Here is a 19,310-nt window from a genome sequence, read left to right as displayed (position 1 = left end):
ACTTGGCTGAATGCAGAAGATGTTTTTTTTTGCATTTCCTCTATATTTTAGCCAATTTTTTCACTATTGGATGAAGTTAATGAACAAAATGTGCTTTTAATGTTTTGTCTTGCTTTTCAATATAATTGAACTGAAAATATTAAATTGAGCCTACCAAGTAAATACAAATATTGAGCCCTCTACTTATTTAATGGACTAACTGACTGCATAAAGAATGTAATGTACTCTGTTCGCCTACAACAAAGTAGTTCATTTAAAAGTGTAAAAAAACGCACGGCAAGTCCCATGTATTTCTCTGACACTTAAAAATGGTTCCACACACTGCCGAAATGTTTGCTGTCGACATGTTTTGCGCGTCTCTCTCTCCGCACTGGTTGCTGGCTTGATCGCATCGGACATTATTTTGGTAAAATGTATTCGGCCATATTTCACTTATTTTGCTATTTTCGGCCGAATAATTTCGGTTGACGAACATTCAGTTCATCCCTACTGAAAATTATTAAATTAAGTTAATGTTCTTGACCTAAAAATGCCTTTACAATAAATTCTTACAACAATTTTTTAAAATAATTTTACTAAACAATGACCAATATTTTCAAGACGCATCATTACATGTGTTCTGTGGGAAAAAGCTCAAATGCTTTCATGGCAATTTTTTACACATGTGCTGCAATACACAGAATGTACATGAAATGTACAGAATTAGACTAAAGTTTGACATGCATAACAACATGAAAACCATGTGTATCACATTTATTTTACATTAAAAATGCTTTGTTATGGTAATTTTTTGGCGCCCAATCTGCCGGAATTTTGCCTTTTTGACTTTTTTACAGGTACATATAGTTGAAAAAATATGGATTTTAGGATTCTTTACAAAAGTTTTGATAGATCGTTAGAAAACAGTAATTTCGACAGCAACTTATCCCAAAAAACATTTCCTCATGAGAACGTTGTGTGCAAATGATTTGGGGTTGGACATATTTGAGCACCGCAATATTCCAGCGAAGATAAGTTAAGCACTAAAGACTCTCCAATCATTAATGTACCTTCAGAGAAACATTGAAAGCTGTTGAAGTTATTCTGAGCTGAGCGGTAACAGCTTCAGTTCAAATCAATCATTTCAACCTTTCCAACGGACACTCAATAGCTCAGAATAACAAACAGGAACTAGTGAAGTGTAGCAAATGAAAACGTCAATTCATACTCATGACCACTTAATATGTGCACTGGTTCGAGAGATGTGTGTGTGTGGGGGGGTTAAAATTAGCAATTAAATGGACTAATTAGCACATAATTAAATCACTTCAGACGCTTTATGAATTTTAAGAATTTTGGGTGGAAATATACTTTTAACTTAAAATCATTATCAACAATTATGTTTTTATTTACAGTACAAATGAATTTACAAAAATGTGCATTTAGGATTTTTATGATAATGGAGAATATCACAAAAAATTCCTCATGAATAAAATGTGACTTTTCTATTATGACATCATGACTGTTCACTCACCTCGATTGTAAACTGCTTTCTCTTGAGTTTGAAAGCCAAGTCTTTTGTATCTGGGACCTCACACACTAGGCAGTTCAGACGGGGCACTTGGCGAACATGTAAGAGACCTAAACACAGATAACATCGATCGCCAATTAAATAGCTTACTGTAATGATACACACAATATAGATCAGGTTTTTCACGAGTCATGACAAAGAAGGTGTAACTATATCATATAATGTAACTGTAATAACCGATCAGCATCCAGGACCAGAAATATCCCTTCTATTACATCTATACCATATATGACCTAATGCACCAGAGGGAAATAAAAACATTCTGCATAAAATATTGCTGACCAGGTTTTGTTTTGCCTGCTAAGTGTTTGTACAGTCTTTCATTGACTTGAGAGTTTTGCAGTGCGCTATCGCCTTTCACACTGGTCACTATAGCATTGTATCAACCATTATTTTATTAGCTGCACCAATGGGCAGAAACCAAAACATCAGAGAGATGGAGTATAAGGGAAGGAAGAGAGAAACAGGTTTTTGATGGAAAGAAAGAGAGGGAGGTGAGACGAGGGTGGGGGTAAAACAAGGTCACTCGGCACAGGGGCGTGTTGGAAAGAGAAAAACCTTTTACGCTCTCCCTCTCTCTTAAATTCCTCCCACATTTTCTTTTTCTCTCAGTTAAAGCGACTTGTAGAAAGATGACATAAATTAAGAGGCACAGAGGACCAGGATGAGTGTGTGTGTGTGTGTGTGTGAAGGCCTGCTTGCAAAGGGACCCGTGCGCTAGGCTGATTCTGCTTGAGTTGATTCGCTGTGACAGGACTCCCAACATGCTTTGTGCTCTGAACGCACCACACCGAAGAAAGAGAAGCCTTGTGTACATCTTCATATTCACTAATGTGTCTTTAAGACCTTATTGCGAAGCAATAGTTCACGAAATGTGGTAAAAATCCATTTTAATGGCAAAAAAAACAATTCAAACTATTAAAATAATTCTGCAAATACATGTCAGAGATCTGTGAATGTGTAGGACTTGGTGGTGTTTACTGTTTGTTTAAAATCTGAAATACTGAAAGACATTAAAAAAGCACATATAGGTCAAAACACAATCCAAAAAAAACATGTTATTCTCATATATAAGTTGCATTCGTTTTTGAAAAAAATATGAAAAACATAACAAAATCATTGACAATGAGAAAAACATCTGAATGTTGTTATACGTTTTACAAGGAATGTTTCGGTTATATATTCCGTTGTAATCAGGCGTACTGATAATAAACAAATGTTCTCAAAATAACGTCATCCAGATGAAAATGCACATTTTTGTAAATTATTCGAAATTATTTTGTAATATTGTATATTAATTTGAAAACTGTGTTTTTGTAATAGTGGCCTTAAAACTTTTTCAATTAAAGATAAATTATGAGGTCATTAGTATTTGTAAGCCACACCTCCTCGTGCATGGGAAAGAAACAGGGCGGAGGACGTGAAGAAGTAGAAGAGAGAGAGAGGATCGTCTGTAAACAAACTGACCTTTACCGAACGAAGAGGGCTGAAAATATATCGCATGCAGCACGAAGAAAGATCGACCGTGTGATGAAAACAGGTAAATAAAGAGGAAAAACAGGTGAAAAAGGACAGAAGACAGAAAGTTCGAGTCGGAAAGATCTCTCTCATCTGTACTCTGGTCACAGAGAGATTTTATCCAGTATGAAAATATTGATTCTGCAACTCTGTGGCCCCTGAGGGCCGAACTGGGTGCTTGTGTTGAGGAGGGGGGGTCTGTGTTCTCTATGTGTGTGTGTGTGTCATGGCAGCTGAATCCCCCCCCGGCCTGTCTGCCAAGGAGCACGTCTGATTGAACAGAGTCACACTAACACGAGCTGACAGTCGGAGAGAGGTCCACCCTGCCTGCCCCACTCTACTAATGCACTTTACTGCGCACACACACACGTGTGACGGATGATGCAAAAAGCATAAAAACCAAAGAGCAATAAAACAGCTTTTGAACTAGATTTTCAACACAAAACTCGCCACCCTCATGCCGTTATTTTGCAGCTGCTATGGTGACCTGATTGGTTTTAAAGGAGTAGTTCACCTTCAAGCTCCTGTTTGACTTCTAGATATCACAAAAGAAGATATTTTGAAGAATGTTGGTGTCAGAACAGCACAGCCCCCCATTCACTTCTATTGTAACTAAAGCAAGTGAATGGGGGGATGTTAACAACATTCTTCCAAGTATCTACTTTTGTGTTCTGCGGAAGGAAGAAAGTCATACAGGTCATACAGTCTCTATTCCTCATAAATGGGAACATTACAATGATTCTATGTTCTATGAAGAACAATCCCTTCTCCATTTGTTGGGTTTTATTGTTTTTTGATTGTACATTTTAATTCACAAAAATCCTAAAAAGTATGTTGTCTCTACGTGCATTTCTCTTAGCACATCCATAACACATGTTTCTTTTCTTTTATAGAAGACTTGTGCATAGACTTATTATTTTCATTAAGTCAGTAGATTCTTAGGAATATATAAACAGATGGTTCAATATAGGCTACTGGTTATAAAGACATTCTCTGAGAGTGTATATTTCAAGTTTTGACTTAAAACGTCACATCCATAATGCTAGAATTGCCCATGTACTGTGTAGCTCACCGTGGTAATCTTTGTAAAGTGGATTGGTCTCTTTCTCTGAACCTCTGAATGATTCCAGAGCGATGGCTGTGTCACTCAGCCGAATTATTTGCCCCATTACGGATTTGTTCTGTGGGTGAGAGACACAGGGAAATACGTGAGTGAAACAGGAATTACATGGGAAGAGTCCAATAAAATATGCACCATCGGTATCATTTTAAAAACATTCTGGAGACAAACCATCTTATACTGAATAATGGTTAAAGAACTGTACGTATATTGTCCCAAATCCCCTTTACATTGTGTCTGCCACTTCTGCACAAACAAGTACCACTCACGGTTAATAAAACGTGGATCAGCCTCTTCATCACATCGAAACATTTCTAGACTATTCTAGCATTTCATCTTCAACACGTAACTTCTTTACTTCATGTAACATGAAATCAATCAGATCAGAGAAGAACATACGCTTGGCACTCGGACACATTTGTGCATTTGATTCTCTGAAACACATGCTCTCAAAATCTGTCTGTCTCTCTTTCTGTGGCTGAGCGACTCATGCAGTGTCGCCATACGGCACAAATCTGGACAAACGTAAGAAAGATCCAAAGTTAATCTAAATCAGGGCAGAGATGGATCCCATTTCTCTGTTTAGCAGGTATAACTCATACATATCATAAATATCTGTTGTTTAAATGGCGAAAAAAATGTTATCTTAAGCATTTTAAATATGTCTTTCTGCTTGGGGCTACTATTTCGGTTCATCGCATTGAATCAGCTCACAACAAGGCAGCAAGATTAGTGATGCGTGTCCTTCATATTTTTTTCACCAAATCTGTGAAAAGAAGGTTAAGTTGACGCAACAGTGAAAATTCTGGCATCATTTACTCACCCTCAAGTTGTTCTAAATCTGTATAAATTACTTATTAACACAAAGGAAGATATTTGGAAGAATGCTAGCAAATGACATTTCTGTGACACCATTGACTAGTAGTAGAATTGACTTGTAGAATAGTAGAACATTTTTAAAAGGTTGTCAAAGGTGCTCTAGAACAGTTCACTTCTAGAAAATATCTTCTTTAGTGTACAACAACAAAAACATTTTTGGGCGAACTATCCCTTTAAAAACACCAAGCTGGACTATTAAAAGGTGACATACAAATGGATAAATCTGGACAAACAAAAAACGCTGACACAGAGTTTAAAGTGATGGGGAAAATAACACAGATGCAATGATAACAGCGAGCAAGATGTCCACAGAGAGCTCCTCCTCCTGGCCAAATACTAAACAGAGAAGTGAGAGAGGAGTGGGCGATCGTAAGAAAAGAGTTTTGAAAAATGTATCTCTACACCGCTCTTGAATATTTCATACGTTCTCTCTCTCTCTCTCTCTGTAGCAGCTAATGCAGTTCTCATGCATCTGTGTTCTGTCCTCTTTTCCCTCCTTCCTTCATTCAGTCTTCTCCTTCTCTCATTTACAGTACAGTGTACCCTGAGAGCATGTGTGTATGAAGACGTGTGCCCAGCTGTGACCCCCAAACATCGCATAAAACATTTAAACCCAAGCTACTGTTCTGGCGACGGTCTCTAGTAACGTCACATTATCACATTGCTAAATCTTCAACACAGATAACACATTCATGTTCAACAATGCAATAAAACAACACAATGATTACGTTAACATACACTATCAAAGGTCACAATACAGAACGGTGTTTAGAAAATAGATTAATTCAAGCTACAGGAAGAGATTCTTTATCTTTTTTATTTTTAATGTTATTTATAATTCATTATTAAGGCTAGAAAACATAGAGGGACACTTGAGATTGAAAATCTCAATAAAAGAACAATGTCATTCTGCAACAGATAAAAAAATAAACACAGCATTTATTAATCTTAGTTCATATGAATTTCAGAATTTTGTAATACAATTTTAAAATCAAACATTATAACTGTAAAATTAGTAAATGCACAATGAACTGACAAGAACAATTGTCTGCACTTATATTAACATAAAAACCAGTTTGTTCATTGTAAGTTCATGTTAGTTAACACATTTACATGTTAACGAATACAACCTTATTGTGAAGTGTTACCAAATCATATTTAATTTGATTTAGACTAATTAAAGATTCAGTTGGGCTGAGGCCACATGAAAAATACATGATGAGTTTGAGAGATTCTGTTCTGATGAACTTTAAATGATGAGTGAAATAAAATCATGCAAATAAAGTAGCTTTATAACAAGCACTCTTAATGCTGGCCTGAACTTAGAAAAAGACGCTGTTTGTGTGAAGTGCGTCTGTCATTGTGCTGGCTTGTGTGTGGGGTTAACTAATGGTGCTCCACTATTTATTTTCGTTTATTTTTGTAAAAAAATAAAATCCGGCTGCATCGAGTCAATTGATTAGGAACCCTAATGTGCGTGATGTGGGAATACATAGAAAGGAATTACAAAAGTGGAATACTTCTATTTAATTATGTCCTCTGCTTGTTCTGCATGTCTATGAGTGAATGAGTTGTACACTTTAACATGTTACAAGCGTGACACTGCTGGATTTGCCTGCATCTCACTAAACAAGGACAAGAACAAATAAACTTCATCCACAGAGCTGTTGTAAATTTATTAAGCTTTTCACTGTGAGTGAAGTTACTGTCAAACACACTGAAACTCAAGCGTCTTTGCAACGGCCCACCAAAAATAAAAGTCTGCTTGTCACTGTAAAAATTCAAACTTGCAAAACCCCTAACCCTACAAAGATAAATAAGTAATTGAACATACAATTTTAGTTAAAGGAGTAAAATGATTGTTTTGCATATAGTAAACAAAAAGCAGTGTAGGGTTAGATACTCTGAGAAAGTAATTAATTACCAATTACTCATTACATATTCAATGGTGTAATTAGATTACTGTCCAAATTACTCTGTCCAAAAAGTATTTAGTTACTCATTACTAATTACTTTCTATATCCTACATTGACCTTGATTAGTTAAGTGATTCAAGGATAGACATGAAACGGCTTATTTAATTCATTCAAATAAATAATATTACTAACTGACCAAAGTATTACAAATGTGAGCACAGATTTTAAAGTAAGAGTTTGAATTTTGATGTCAATTACACTATAGCACACGCATATATTTCACAAAGTATTTAGTTTAAGTACATCAAAAGTAACTGTAATTAAATTACAGAAAACATATGAGTAATCCCTTACTTTACTTTTTCAAGGGAAAAGTAAGTAAAATACAGTAACTAATTACTCAGTAACTAGTTACACCCAACACTGACAAAAGGAGACCAAACTTGTTTCTAACAAGGATTATTTTGTTGACTGGACTTCACAGTTTTTGGCCCAAATATGTAAGAAATTTACAAAACTTATAAAACTTTTTCAATTTTTCACTTCCGTCTGTGATTGTTTAGTTAACTCAAAAACATGCTGGTGATTGTTTGAAGTTGAACTGTGAAATTTGAACCAGATGATAAAATAATTTACTACAGTAAGGTTCAAATATACTATATTCCACAAGAATTTCACTGCAGTTTATTTTAGATGAAAATACAGAACTTAAAAACGAAATTGAGGCAAACTAAGAGGCCCTAATTTATCCATTTGTATAACGTTACTGTCCTTTTTAAGTTACCTGTCTATTTATGTGATGGCCTGCACTTGGCCTGTGATACAAAACTTGAAACCTCTGTAGCACCGGTGCTATGTGAAAAAAAAAGTACAGCCCTGCTTTTGGGATAGTGTTTGTTTTAGTGATTTGAGACCTCCTCATCAGCTACCAGACACTGCATGCCCTGCCTTTAATTCATATAATGACAACCAATATTAAACACGTAATTGGGGATGTTTCTAAACATTTTATATTCACCGGGCACAAATTAATTGCATTTTTCTGTCCTCATTTGATTGACAGGATATAGCTGTTATTATATTATCAGCTGATAGGCAGCATAATGTGAAAAATCGGTTTTATCGACAATACATATTATTGGCTGATATTTCGCTGCACGTCAATTGTATTAAATTAAATTAAAACTACTCAACAGTTTAATATTCTTTATTGCCGCTGAAACCTTCTATAACCTGTGCATCCCAACCAGAATATGGGACTTATTATTGAGTAATCCTAATATATAATGGGCCTACCGCATATGCAATGTATATAGCCCTATAGGTGGGTGTTGAAAACATTTTAGGGCTTGGTAACCTATGGTCCAGCAGGGCACAGTAGACAAACACACTATAAGGCAATGGGAACATGTTGAGAACATTCATTTGAAGTTCATCACATTCTGCATGTCTGTGAATTTTGACTGTTTATCCATAAGGCCTCATCTGTAAATGTTTGTGTTTCTTGAAGATTTACTACACTTACTAAAATGTCTACATGTTCACAACACACCTGTCACACAAAACCACTCTCGAACCAATCACATCCTCCCTTTTATTGTAAAATAAAATACGCAGGGTGCCCCCCAGTCTTCCCAAGAGGGGTTTTAGCACTTTGTCTCCAATCGGACAAAGACCAGCGAGATCTTGTCTTTTGAAGCACTCTTAAAGCACAGCGGCCGGAGTCTGACTCTCGTTGGCTAATGGAGGCACAAAGAAAAGGGCCTCTCAGGAACCGAGAGGCTCTGAATGAGCGAAGCGCCCAGAAAGATTCAAGACTGACCATTGGCTGGCTGAATGCAAAGTTGAGGGCCTCGAACAAAAGATGCGAGTTCACGCCCCAATGAAGACGCTCTTCTGAAGGCCAAACATACATGTAGTCAAACAGATACACACGCAGGCCCCCTGAACCCCAGCCAAGCGGAACCTCATTCACAGAATAGAGGGGGGCGACTCTTTGACTCCAGCTCATGGGGTGACTATGGTGTGCCAGGGTGGACGGACTTATGGTGACCTCAATGCCGGTCCATGTGACTGACAGTCAAGTTTAAAAAAACACTGAGAATATATGACTCATCTATGGGATTCCTTCTGGAAGTTGTTCATGAAAGAAACTCTGTTGTCTTGAATATGTATTGTGTATTTGCAAGTATTGATGGGAACTATTACTCTTTAGTCATATTAACAAAATAAATGTTTTCTTGCTTGTGAAAAACTTACCACCATGATGGCTGGTTGAGTGTTCCAAGTACATACAGTAAAAATGTCCCTTTTAGGTTTTATATTGAATCATAGGGATTTAGGAGAACATAAAACGAATATAATTGTTCGTATTTGTCAAACACCACTAATAAAAAGTGTCTGAAAGTGTATGAAATTTAGCGGCATCTAGCGATGAAGTTGCGAATTGCAAGCAACTGCTCATTCCACCACTACGGTGGCTGACACAGAACTTAGATATTATCATGTTTTTGCTACTTTGTTAAAGGACATAACGTTTTTACGAAAGGCATCCCCTAGAGCAGTTTGTCCGTTTAGGGCTACTGTAGAAACAACATGGTGAATTGCATGTAAGGGGACCCGCTGTGTATGTAGATAGAAATAGCTCATTCTCAGGTAATAAAAACATAACGGTGGAATGTCTTTATATCCCTCTGAACACAGCTATATTAATTATATTGCATCTCTGTCGGTAGTTCCTTTTATTACACACTGCACGTTTAAGGGTCATCCAATCACTCTTCATAGAAACCCGAGCAAAGAAACTTATCAACATACAAACTGAGAAACTGTTTGTTGGGTCAAACCTGCATGAGGTGGGAGGGTACGGTCACCACAGCGACTGAAAGTGAGGTGCGTAAGAGTCCTCGGAGGGCGTAGAGGAAGGTGGTGAGGGCGTGGCAGTGGGCGGGGTTATCCGTGCAGCACAGATCGTCTCCCCATAATGGAGATCCTAGAGAGTGGAGACCCAGACGGAGGACATTTCGAACCTTAGACTATAGAAGTGAGGGAGATAAAAAAAATAGATTAGTGATAAAAACGTTTCACATCACATATTGTAAAAAACAAGATCTGAAATCGCTTAGGATAAAAAAAATCAATGCAGCTTTGAATGAAAGTGTGTGCTAAATGCCTAAATGTAAAGTTTATTGTTTCCAAAAGCTAGAAGGCATATTATAAACGGGTATTAGAAATGTTGTCTATTTACATTCCATTCAAAAAGCATTTTTATCTCTAATATACCACTTACATGAATATCATAAATATATATAACAATAATCTGACAGATAGTAGTGCTTTTTATATTGTTACAGTTGTTACAGAATGTTTTTAATGATTTCAGTTTTTCCTTATTTCTAGACTGTTTCATTGTTATGTCTCTACAGTCTATACTAATATTTATTTACTGCTGCTTTGCAATGATGCAATATTGTCAAAAGTGCTTTAGAAGAAACATTGAATTCAACTGAATGTATTCTAAGGATTTTTAAAAGGGTCAAATGACACGGCCAAACCGAATATTATCATTTGTTTTAGATGTGTATACATGGTTTAAGGTTTAAAAAACGCTGTAATTTTGGTGTTAAATAAGATATTAAACAATAAAACAATTTTGGCGCATTACTTTTTTCTCAGGAAATGTTAGAATCATACAAAGTGACTGTATAAGGGCCAAATTGTAGTTTGCCAAAATTGAGTTTATTCAACGCTTGTGATGCCTATAATAGGTCACATTAGTTAGAAAAGCAACAGGTGGATGACTGTTTTGAAAAAAAAATTATTAAATAAAAGATTTTATTTTAATAGGCAACACAAACACATCAATGAATCATGCACAATGAGACCAAAAGGGTCTCACTTTGTTATCATGTGGACTTTACCCAAGAAATCAGTCAATTAGAGCCTCTCGACAAGAAATGATTAGACAATTTCACTATTTGATGCTTAGTTACAGATCTCGAGAGAAAGATAGAGAGAGAGTGAGAGAGGTGAAAAGCAAACAGAACAGCACACAAATAGTATGTCAAACATAAGTGTGCAATGACTTGTGTAACTAAGTCAGCAGTGGAATCCTGTCTGTAGTGAAAAGTCTTTTGTCTGCAGGAGTGAGGGGTCATGTACCTCGAACCAATGAAACAAACAGCCCGGCCAAGAGTGCTCAACGCACGGTCAGACAGAACACTAGCTAAAAAGTGATTGGACGGCATCTTCCAATCAGGACAGTTGCCTGACACGACCACAATGTGCCTGTCAACCTGAGAGCCAAAATGTCTGCTTCCAACAAGTGCCAACAAATTCTTGGCACATTATTCACCAACACTAGCCAAGCCGAGGGGCCATGGGTAAGCGTTGTGTCCTCTCTACAGTACAAAGCCTGGGACAAAGTGACGGAGACTTAGGCTTTATTCACAGATTCTTCATCTGGGTTATAGTAGAGAGAGTACACCTGTCTCAGAAGTTCAACGGTGACACAATGGCATAGACAGGTTTAAATTTCTCAAAAATAAGGTCATATTTACGAGGTTGCAGAAGATGGAAACTTCTACAGACTCACACTTTCTAAATACATTTTCTTTGTATGGAAACAAAACGTTCAGGGAAGTTTGGCGACAAAATTCGTTTTTTTTGGATTTCTACATACAGTAATATGATTTAATATGTACATTTTTATTTAACAAAGGCATACGTTGGAGATATCTTGGTAATGGTTATAAATAAATATGAACTGGAATCCAGCTGAAAATGATCATTGTTTGGAACTGTCCACTGCCAAGCATCTGTCCACTAAAGTTAACACCCTACACGCCATTCAACAATCACAAACATCTTAAGATAAATAAACGTTATTGTTTGACTGTGATTCCAAAGATTCTGTAAGGTTGAGCTTGACGTTTCCAGAGGAGGGTGTTCCTGAGGAACCTGCTTCCTCTTTTCTTTAAGCTAACTTGTAATCACACTCCTTCTGTCATGTGTATGTTGTACTCACAACATGGAAAAATCTCAAACTAGAAATCTAAATAAAAAAGTACTGATTTTACCAGTCTTACACTAATAGTTAACCGATAGTCTCTCATCATTTTCTCACACTCACTGAAGATGTGAATGACCTCCATTCTTTTTCTTCATCCAGGATCAAAAAATTTATCCAAATTGACTCCAGAGATATAATGAATTCTGAAGCAAGATGACGGGTGTGTTGGAGAAAACCATCGCAAATGTATAAAAATGAAACTAATACTATCGCATAAGAACGTTAAATTGAATCACTCATTTCAAAACTCATGGGTTCTTGCATGTCTCTAGATTATTTGTTGAATGATATTTTTTTACAAGACACACAAGAAACAATGAGATTTGAAGTTATCTACCGGGCTGGAAATGGGGGAATGGGAGGGGGGTGGTTGCAAGGAAAATTTGAGGCAAACCCCTTTTATCCTAAAATTGCCTCCAAATGCTACAGAAACATTGCCATTTTTTGTATCTATGGTGTAAAAATATAAAATATGCCCCCAACTAAAGTCCCCCCATAAATCTCAGCCATTACCTCTAATTATCGCCAAATTTGAATTTACTGCAGCTTTTTTGGTTTCGATTTTTAATAACAATATCAATTGATTTCTCTCTCGCACCTTTCATTTCATTCTTGAGCTCCAACATTTAGACCTAGAGTTTATTTGCATGTAAAGTGATGGATATTTTATTAAAAACTGTGTGTTCAGCAGTAGAAAGGAAGTCATACAGCACATCTAGAATGGCATAAGGGTGAGTAAATTATGAGATTTTCCGTTTTGGGATGAACTGTTCCTTTAACAAATAAAATGTTTTTTTTACTTGAGGTTCATTTATACATTACTTGTTAGTCCATACGTTACACTGCAAAATTTCAGTGAATTGAGTCACCAGTCTGACAAACGTTTAGTCAGTCGTGTTGTTTCCCTGCGAGCTCATTCTAAGCATTCTTGCATTTGTGCCCATGTGCTCTCAACCTTATCACATTCTGTGACCTCTGCCAACACCACAGCGCTGTTTGATGATGTTAGCGACCAGTGTTGTGCAAGTTACTTCCAAACCGTAATACATTACAGGTTACTAGTTACTGTTATTTAAAAGTAATCCCTTACATTAATGTCTCAGAATTGTAATGCGTTACATCACTACTGTATTACTTTTGAGTTACTCTCACCAAAATAACTACAGAAGTAGGACTTAACATTCTAAAAAAATCTTTGTATTTTTGTATTTTCAAAATACAAAATATATTTTGCCAGTCAACCTCTTTATTAGACTGCTGTTTTTTTTATCAACTAGGCTGCACGAAAAAAATAAAAATAAAATACTAAGATTAAACGCAGTTAAATACAAAATTCTGTTTAAATTAATAGTATTTTGTATTTCAAATGGATGTATTTGAAACACTGCAATCTAATAAGAAGGTTGATTGGCAAAAAGTATTTTAGTTTAAAAATACTAAGATTAAACACATTTAAATATGTTTTTTTTATAGGTATTTAAACACAAAATAGTCCCATCACTGAACTGGATTATATAGAATTCTAGCTGGTCATCATGTAAACGTTAGCTTACCTTGTCATTGCTGCTGGTCATAGGGATCTTGCTAACTAGATTCCTGAAATGTCCCCTCAAAACCCATCCAAAGGGAATGAAAACTAGCCCAATTATTTTCTGGTGTCAAATCCAAGTTAAGAACAGCCAAAAGACGTTTATATTGCTGTATTTGCTTATCTGAATAGTTTTCTAGGTGTTGTATATATTTTTGTTCTGTTGAACTCAAAAGATGTTTTGGGGGATTTAGGAAAACAAACACTTCTGGGTCACCTTTGACTACTAGTATGATCTTTTCTGCTATGGTAGTCAATGATGCCAAACAATATTCAGTTCCTAACATTCTACCAAATGTATTTGTGTTCAACCGAACAAAGTCATTTATACAGGTTTGGAACAACTAGAGGGTGAGGAATCCATATGAGAATTTTCATTTTTGGGTTGGGTGTCCTTTTAAGAAAGATCCATGTGTGCTCAAGGCCATGCACGGAAATGAACGAGAAACATGTCTTCTATTCATAAGACATAGAAAAACTTGCTTAAGAAATAAGCATGGTTAAATGTATTGCATATGTATGATGTACACAAGCACGTCAATGTTTTAGTTGTTCTAGACTGCGTATAGCTCTGCTCAAACGTGTTATTTACAGCCAGGAGGATCAAGTGTTGTACACTCACGAGTCATTTCTTTCATTGAGCAACGTGACATTCACTTGACGAAACATTTGTAAAAACATCATTAGGATGCATTGTCTTATACCACCGCTATATTTTTCTCTTTGGTTGAGCTGAGCTCCCGGGTCCCTCCCTGTACTGTAGCCTGCCTGTCTGTCTCATTCCCCACACTTTTGAGTACGGGCCGGTCCTGGAGTTGCCAGGTATTCATCAGAGTATGAATACACATTAAGAATCTCATCAGTTAACATTTATCCTCAGAATATAAATAAACATTTTGGTATTTTTATATTATGAAAGTAGCCCAAAAACCTTCAACCCTGGCAACACTGGCACTAGGTTTACAGCGCACCAGGCGAGGCCAATAGCCTCGGACTGTTAAGCTCAGAGACTGAAATCATGTCAGCCAGAGGGAGATGAATGACACCACACGCGTCTATTCACGAACAGGAAATAGAACTTACTTGTTAATGTCACGCGGGTGTGTTGTTACGCAAGTGTTACTGAACATGTAATAAGTTAAATATTACTGAAAATTGATCAGAAATGCCATACACAACTGCGTTACAGCAAAACGTAATATGTGACTGTAATACATCACTTTTGTAACGCATTACTACAAACACTGTCAGCGACTCATCAGTCGACAAATAGACAAGTGATTGAGGACTTTCAGGCTGAGGCACACTTTAAAAAAAGAAATACTACAGTATCGTCGCTGTCCTTCTGAAAATTTGCTGTTTTTTAGGAAATGGAATAAACGCTGTACATTTTAAATGATTACATTCTCTGTTGTCAATGTTAACAAGCACTTTTCAATACTTTTTATTGGTTAGATATTTTCTCCAGTGACAAAAAATGATGACTGATAACATTGATTTATGTCAAAAAATGAAAATAACGAAATATGGCGAAGGACGGCAGCGTTCCTTTCAGAAGGACAGCAGCGAAATATCCTATGTTTCGTGTATTTAACATTACAAGGTTTTTTTTTTTTCATGTTTTATGTATTTTAATATATGTCAATGATTTTAGCCACTGAAAAACTGAAGAGACCATTCCAAATTTTAATTTCAAATCAGCATTTCGGCCATCCCACTCCAGTTTTTGTTCAATTTCAACAAAATCAAACCTCAGGAATGACAAAGTCATCAAACAGCAATTTGAAAGACTGACAGAATGACAAGACACATGAAAACTGTGATAAAAATCGAGGTTCTCACATTAAAAAACAATTTTTGAACTTTTGGTAAATACACATTTATTTGAAATTCGATAAAAATATTGCTAGTAGTTCACACACAAACACACACATATATGTGCGTGTATATATTTATATAAACATACTGTATATATATATAGACAGACAGACAGACTGACAAACAGAAACTTGAACTGCATTAAACATTTTTAAACAATAAAGAACATTTTAAGACGCTCCCTCAAGCAAACATCACTGCCATAGTAATAACATAATTTGGTCAAAAGAAGATGTCTTGAGTTCAGCACGTGACCAAAGTCACATGAGAGCTACATAAAGTTGGAAACTGATTAAAACTAGCGAGTGTAACCTCCAGCGGCCCGGTCCCAGGAGCAGTTCAGCAGATGCAGTGCTGATGTGGAAGTCAAGACAGGCTCTATCATGGGGCCGTTTTATGAGAGGGGTCCCCAGAGGGGCCGAGCTCCCCTGCTTCTCAGCAGGAGCTAATGAATATGAACAGACAGAGGGCATATTGCCCAGTGTCTGTCTTGGCCTGTTTACCACAAAACTAATAGGACTCAGCTTTAAAGAACAGGAACCCAAGGGACCCCGTCTCCCTCCTGAGAGCAATCCCAGCACAACATGGTGAAAGTGACAGGAGGATGAGAAAACAGAGGAATCAAGGTGGAAAATCTTTTTATAGCTGCGCTTGAATTACTTGTATTTTGCTAATGATTACAAATCAGCCGCATTAAAGAGATGTTCCGCCAACTGAGACCAATCAATAGAACGACAAATGAAAGGTCTTGTAAAAACACAGCCTGAGGCATAATGTCACCATTGTTTCAGAGGTGTGAAGGCCTAAGACCCTGTTAATTGTGCGTTTTATTGTAGCTCTTTTAATAGCTTCAGGGTTCAAATTTCTCAGTATGAGCCGACAGCTGACGAGCAGCTTACTCAGAACGGGAGAAAAGAACAAACAGCAAAATAAAACGAGTGGACCAACCTGCGGTGTGGATCCGTCAAAGCCTTCCTTCCGGATGACCGACTGGATGGACTGGAGGAGAGCATGATAGGGTGATGATAACAGGCTGAGAACAGCAGAGAGGAACAAAACATACAAATTACACACAAGATGGCAACTGAGTGTGTAAATACAATATGACAAAGAGTAAAATTTAGACGCATTCATTTAGCAGATAAAAGAAACAAAAAGAAGGAGGCAAAGAGTGTCATCTAGAGGATGAGGTGTATGGCACAAAATGGACAAACCTCAAAACTTGAGGTATTTATAGGACAAAATGATTTGACATAAAAGCTAACTAAAGAATATTAAGGAAAATGTGGTTTATTTGACAAATTCTGTCTTCATTTACTCAAGTTGTTCCAAATCTGTATAAATTTCTCAAGTAAGATATTTGGAAGAATGCTTTTAACCAAACACTTCTTGGACACCATTGACTACCACAGTTAACATGGTGAACTCTATGGTGAGTAAACCAAGACAAAACTAAAATTATTAAATGAACTGTCCCTTTAAGAAAACGTTTAATATAATTATCTGTTATAACTATTTTTATTGTTTTTTTTACAAAAGCCTCCTTAAATGTTTCCCAAAGCTTTAGTTTACACTCCAGAAACAACTATGCAACATTTCATGCATTTTATATTTTAACAAAGACAGAAGACGTCAATTGTCCAAATATGGACATCACTTTTGGCCACTTTTGTACATGAGGGTAAATAAATGATGACAATGTTTATTCGTACTATATTTATTTTGATTTTAACACAAGGGGTCCATTTAAGGAACCGTAATGACTCAACGCAGGTCGAACCCTGATGATATCAGCACACGCTTCAATTTATGGGCACATGCCAGTGACATTAAGTGAGAATTGCTTGGATATCACAAAAGCCTGTTGACTCAGGCGGTAACCCTGGCAACCGTCCCCTATATGTGGACGCGGGGAAATACGGCACTAATTAAATCAAATGAAATGAAATTAACGAAAGACTCGTTCACCTCCGTCAGCTTCGGCAGGCCCTTGAGGTCTGCGGTGAGTTTGAGCGTGTATTAACGGGACATTGACTCTCATGGTACTGACACAGCGTTTCTTTGTTCAATCAGGGGTGAGATGTGACTTCCTAACAAGACCGCTCAAAGCACTTGACCTGTTAGCACACTCTAATATATGAGAATCTTCTACATTTCAGCACAATATTATGACACTTATGAGCAGCCATTGGCTTGCTACGAAACGATTCATTTGCCAATGGCACGACAATGGGACTTGTGAGGTCTTCTCTCTCATTGTGGCTCACGACATGCTGTAATGACCTCACTGAGCCGCTCTGCATGTAATATAGATAGCCATCAATTTCGCGGAGATCCAGAGGTGAATATGAAACTCAAAACCTCACACCCACTTCTGGCCCTTGCTCACAACCATTTTTTAATTTGTGTCCATAATAAAAGTCAACGGGTAACCAACGATCAAATATATTCTTTTGTGTTCATAGGAAGAAAGACAGTCATACATGTTATGAATGACATGATGGTGATTAAATGATGAACGATGATCATTTTGGGGTGAACTGTCCCTGTAATGGGGAGAAACGTGTGTTTACCTTTTATAAATAAAAACTCGAGGGGTGGAGGGCCGGCAGAAATCAAACGGCCACGCCCCCATTGGATATGAGAGGCCGGGTGAACAGCAGTCCAGCGAAGCGTGATCGCTTAAGGTGGCGTCCGTAGAGGGTAATGGCCGGCAGGTGAGCTAATTAAGATCACAGCGCTTCCAGCACGAGGGGGGCGGGTATCCGTCTTAAACAACAGGCTTCGCTTTCACCTAGAGAGCAATTTGTGCCAATTACGGTACGTAGTGAAACGGAGCGATTTAACAGTCTGGAAACGGCATGGGGCTTTTATTCTTTGAACTGTGTAACGCGGAAAGACAATGAGGTTTTCTTTGCATCTCAAGACATTTGGCTGTTATTTATCCCTGCTGATTAATTGATTTTTCAAGGTGGTTTTGACTCCTGCCTGGATTTCAGCTACACGGCGACATTGCTGAGATGAGTTCTTCAGCATTATGTCTCTAAAGGCCACGCTGACAGAGCTAATGGCTAAAAGCTTTTATAACACGTCATAAAATGATGCAAGGAAACGCAGAGGAAGAACTAATGCTAAAATTGCAAAAGCGGCATTTATGTAAACCGTAGAAGCCGTCATGGGGCAAGCTGTTGCACCGATGGTCTCGGCACACAGGAACACACTTACGACACGAGTAAACACGGCTCAGGAACAGATAAACAGTTAGAAGACCTCTTTGTTTGTAGACATAAAAAGCAGAGAGTAGCAAGGGCTCCAGATTGATTTGTTTGCACTGCTGCTCTGCCGAAGACTTTAATGTAACCAAACTTCTGCCCGCTCTCCACGAGCAACCTCGCAACCATAAAAAACGCAGCACAAACATCGCTCAAAAACCAACCCCATATTCGGAAAACACGTGAAGGTTCAGGGATGTTTTTACAAAACATTTATTAGGTCGGAGACCTACCATAAAATGAGATAGCAGAGATATTCCTGAGAAACATGAGAAGGGGAACATTTTCTTCTTGAAACTTCTCTAAACATACTTTCTGACTGTTTGAGCTCAATAATATACTTTATTAGTACAAACGTAAGTTTTATTATTTACTAGGTATGTCTCACAAGTAGCTTCATGTCACACACCTACATCTTACAATGCTGAAGTTTGAGTTTCTAAGATGGATGTTTTACATCAACTAAACTTTTCGAAGTAGGAATTTGGAAATTCTAAC

The 19,310-nt window shown here is 37.2% G+C and overlaps 1 protein-coding gene across 1 annotated transcript in view; it reads right to left on the bottom strand.

The window, feature by feature from the left end:
* Positions 1-19,310, bottom strand: part of elp4 (elongator acetyltransferase complex subunit 4) — a 54,684-nt gene that overhangs the window by 24,909 nt on the left and 10,465 nt on the right. Inside the window, exons 6-9 of the mRNA XM_056749492.1 lie at positions 16,489-16,573; positions 9,850-10,038; positions 4,161-4,269; positions 1,514-1,620 (exon numbers count right to left, since the gene is read on the bottom strand). Coding sequence (XP_056605470.1) covers positions 1,514-1,620; positions 4,161-4,269; positions 9,850-10,038; positions 16,489-16,573 — 490 coding nt within the window. The remainder of the gene's footprint in view (positions 1-1,513; positions 1,621-4,160; positions 4,270-9,849; positions 10,039-16,488; positions 16,574-19,310) is intronic.

The sequence above is a fragment of the Triplophysa dalaica genome, chromosome 1 (assembly GCF_015846415.1).
Source record: "Triplophysa dalaica isolate WHDGS20190420 chromosome 1, ASM1584641v1, whole genome shotgun sequence".
In the NCBI taxonomy this organism is placed as follows: domain Eukaryota; kingdom Metazoa; phylum Chordata; class Actinopteri; order Cypriniformes; family Nemacheilidae; genus Triplophysa; species Triplophysa dalaica.
This window is presented reverse-complemented; position numbering and strand designations above follow the sequence as displayed.